This window comes from Stegastes partitus, unplaced genomic scaffold (assembly GCF_000690725.1).
Source record: "Stegastes partitus isolate 25-593 unplaced genomic scaffold, Stegastes_partitus-1.0.2 Scaffold1166, whole genome shotgun sequence".
Lineage (NCBI taxonomy): Eukaryota > Metazoa > Chordata > Actinopteri > Pomacentridae > Stegastes > Stegastes partitus.
Genome location: NW_007578897.1, coordinates 28,060 through 32,255, shown reverse-complemented (window position 1 = coordinate 32,255; position 4,196 = coordinate 28,060). Strand labels below are relative to the sequence as shown.

Genomic DNA, 4,196 nt, shown 5'->3' with positions numbered 1-4,196 from the left:
GGTATTAAACACACTGTAGAGGAAATAATCCTAAACAGCTGGTAGCAACAAACTTTAGCTCCGGTTGAAAATTCGTTATTGGTGGGTTTCATTAATCTTCAAGCTGCTGTTGTAGCGTTCGGTTTTGTTATTATGGACATTTCATGTTTGTAGCCTCATAGATTGAGGAGATGAAATTTATAGAGCGAAGCGAGTGAGAAAGGTTTGTTGTGATTTTGTCTTTTGGATAAAGATTGATGCTGAAATGTGGAGAAAAAAAACCAACTTGAAGTACAACTTGATCTGTTAATATGACTTGTGCCATGTGGAAAGTGCAAATGATACGACGTCCGAGCTGGTAGGATTGCCAGCGTTCTTACAGAAAAAGAAGCCGAGTGCTCATTCAGACATGAAGCTGGCAGATGAACAGGACGGAGTGAATGTTAGAAAGTCGCCTAATGCTGCTTTAATTTGCCCTCGGACTCTGCAGTTGCACTCCTGAGAATACAGGGAACCAGCGGCTGACAGGAAACAACACCAAAACCACCATAGAACAACAACAGCAGCAGCGGACAGGTGAACTCACGGTGTTTCCCGGCTGTCTGCAGCGCAGCACGGTGAAGCGACTGTGGTTCTTCTTGCTGCGACTCTTTGCCTTCCTGAGCTCCTCTGAACGTTCGTAATCAGCGAGATCGAACACCTCCTGGGCTTTACGCTCGTCCTTCACCTGCAGACACAAACACACCTTTACTGACATCATCAAGACAAAGAAAACAACAAGATTCTCTTTCAAATCTAACTTGGTGATGGATTTTATTTGTTATAATATTCAGTGTTTGTAGACGTGTGTCTTTTCTCAGGTGTTTTCAGGTGTGTTTGGACAGATGGTGGAGCTGCTGGGTTTCTTTGATGGTTCTCAGAGGATCCATTTCTGGTTCTGCCTTTTTTTTTTTTAATATAAGGATCTCAGTTTTATGGACGCTGATGTTTCGCTTTAAAGGCAAAAAAAGGCCAAAAATAATCTGCACTCAGGACTGATGCACAAATATAACCCTGTACACATCTGTCACACACACACACACACACACACACACACACACACACACAGATGCAGTGACACAGAAATAAGAGTGTGTTCTCACACACACTGTAACAGCTGGTTGAACAGGAAACAGCTGCTCTCTGATATCTGTGAAAGTACCTGATTTCAAAGGCTCCATCAGAGGGTTTTTTTTTCTCACATTTTATATTTTATTATTTTATTTTATTTTGATTGCTTTTCTTATGACCTTTGATTTCATTTATTTATTTTGCATTTTTATTTTCTTTGTTTTTTTATTTCTATATCTAATTTAATATATTTTTAATTACTTTATTTAATTTTTGTTTTATTTGGTTTTACCTCATGTTTTTGTTCATTATAATTGGGTTTATTTTTTGCATTGTTCTTGTATTTATTTGACAACTTTTTAAAGTTTGAATTTGAGATTAGTGAGTTAGTGTTTCCACTCCTATTTACAATCCTAATGAGTTCAGTCTGCTGTAACGTCTGACATCCAGTTTGTTTGAGGAGTGACAAAACCTGCAGGTTCGTCTCTGAGAGAATTTTACCAAAAACCACAACAGACTCCAGTGTTTAAAAGAACTATGTGGACTGTAATGTTCTCTGAGCAGCATGTCTGTTCACAGCTGGTCAGAGTTTCAACTTTCTGGCAGAACATCTGCTTTGTGAGCTTGAGAACTCCCTGTAAGAACAGATTTTAAAAAGAGAAACTCGACGTCTTGCAGTGATTTTGTCATAAATTTAAACTGAGCAGCTGATTGGTTTCCATCTCTCTCCTGCATGAAGGAAGAATTCAGCTGCAGCTGAAGTAAAAGCGCTCAGTAAAAGGTTCAGTCTGAGTTAAACGTCTCGCTCTCCGTCTGGTTTCCATGTTTCATTCATCAGAGATGTTTTCACTTCGTTAGACTTTAAAACGCTGATGTGAGCAGAGCTGCAGACTCTCAGTGCTGCTGCTGAAACTTATGTTCATCTTTAACTTCCTCCAGCTGCGAGTCCGGCAGATAAACATCCTTCCTCCTCTGTTATTAGCTCACGACACACTGAAATGTTTCCTCACTCATAGGCTGTGGAAATGCAGCCGTCGTGAAGTCAAAGCTGCAGCCGCAAGAGGAAGCGAGCAGGTCAGCGTGTGAAGGACAACTGGACTCAAGCATGGCGTCTGCTGACTTCAGTGTAAGTATCCCTTCTGGTTTGAGGATGTTTTGCAGCACAATGCACATCCTCATTAAAGCTTCCCCATGCACCAGCTCTCATTCATAGTACTGCAACAAAAATATACGCTGCAGCCTAAACGGCATTTTTCCATCAACAAGGAGGTTTTAACTGCTATGAGCGCCGTCTAATATTTGTAAAACGTCTCCAGAGTCAGGAAAAGTGATAAATCCCAGACTGCAGCTGAACTGAGGCCCAGAGCTTGGTTTTGGTTTGAGCAAAGACCAAACAAGTGACAGTGAAACCTGATTGGAGCTCAGAGCTAACAGCATCATAAGTACGCTACCTTACAGGCTAGGTGTAATGTACACATTATACTCAACGTTAGCGCCACAGATGAAGTGAATTTACCCTCTGAAGCAGTTTCTGGGCGTTTATTGCTCCTGCGTCATTTTCACTCACTGTGGGCTCATTTTTCACTGCAGTATAAAGTCCTGCACCTCTATAGAAACAGAACAACCATGACTAAAGGTAAAGAGAACTCAGAAAAGTCTTTTGTGCACAGTTATTATGCAACAAATCATATAAAAGGGAGAAAAAAAAACCCCAAAACTTAAATTCCTTTGATTATTTGTTTACAAAAATAGAAAAAAATCAACATGCGCAACATTTGTCCCTGTGCTCACAGGGGTTCCCAATAGTGAAAAATGTAACCGAGGCTCATATTTCATACTATAGCTACTATAGATCATTTACTATTTATATTTTTGATCTTTCCATATCCTCTCTCTTATCTTCTTACTGCTCTGCATAAACACAGCCTGCAGTTCAGCCAAAGAGTCCCTGAATTTTGGTCACATGACTGTTGGAGTCACTGATGTCTTTAAAAAAAAACAAAAAAAAAAACAACATAATTTTTATGTGTTTTTTTTTTTTTTTTTTTTTTTTTTTACAGAATCTGGTTAGAGTAACGGTTAATTTTTGAATCACTCATGTAAAATAAATTGATTTTGATTCTGCTATTTATCCCAACAGTGCAGTCTGCTACAGATGATCCATCCAAGATTTTTTTTCCAGTTTCTGTCTCTGATGAATGGTGTCATTCTTGTTATTTATAAATGTAATGTACCTTTCCAGCCTGCTGGGGGAAACACTAATGAGCATGTGCAGTAGGATGCTAAACATCCACTTGGCAGGCGACACCATGTTGGAGCCTTTATCAATGGACTTTGCATTGAGATGATGTCACAATTCAATTAAAGTTTTAAATATATCAACCACTGATTAAAAAAAAGAATCATATTTCCAACATTTCCCTTAATTATTACTACTCAAAGCCATGATATAACAATCAGAACAAGGATCAATTATGTCTGCTTGTTAGAAAAACACGCACTGTCCCTTTAAACAGCAAACGCCTCCTTTATATTCAAATCACATCAGTGTGTGATGGAGGTCACTTTGGGTCACTCTGTGTGTTTAATGACTGCAGAGAGACCAGCAGTCACATGTGGAAGCTGGTGGGGTTGAGCATTCGTCAATATCACAGCCAATACGATCAATACGATGCCTGAGCTTCAGCGCCGCCTCCACAAACACATTTCAGAGCAAATACAGGAAACATCCAACAAAACGAGCTGCCAACACCGCAAAAACATCAAAGTCTAAACGATCAGTAATCTGATTTTAATCAATAAGTCATCAGCACTGATTTCTAGTTGGATCTGCAGGGAGATGGCAAACAGCTGGACCCGACCCGAACCCACAACCAGGTGTGAGTGCTAAAACTGAATCACAGAGGACAGAAATGTCCTAACAACGCAATAGTGTAGCAGTGCAGAGACTTCCTTGAACAGAAGAAACGTCCTCCCAGTGCAGAAATGTCTTCACAGTGCATAGACTTTCTCGTGATGCAGAAACGTCCTTGCATAGCTAACATGTCCTAACAGTGCAGAGACATCCTTGGACAGCAGAAATGTCCTCATGATGCACGAACATCCTT

At 39.9% G+C, this 4,196-nt stretch overlaps 1 protein-coding gene across 1 annotated transcript in view; it reads right to left on the bottom strand.

Annotated features, from left to right (window-relative positions):
* The window catches only part of LOC103368511 (pleckstrin homology domain-containing family O member 1-A-like), a 25,158-nt gene that overhangs the window by 8,103 nt on the left and 12,859 nt on the right, over window positions 1–4,196 (bottom strand). Inside the window, exon 3 of the mRNA XM_008296914.1 lies at window positions 566–706. Coding sequence (XP_008295136.1) covers window positions 566–706 — 141 coding nt within the window. The remainder of the gene's footprint in view (window positions 1–565; window positions 707–4,196) is intronic.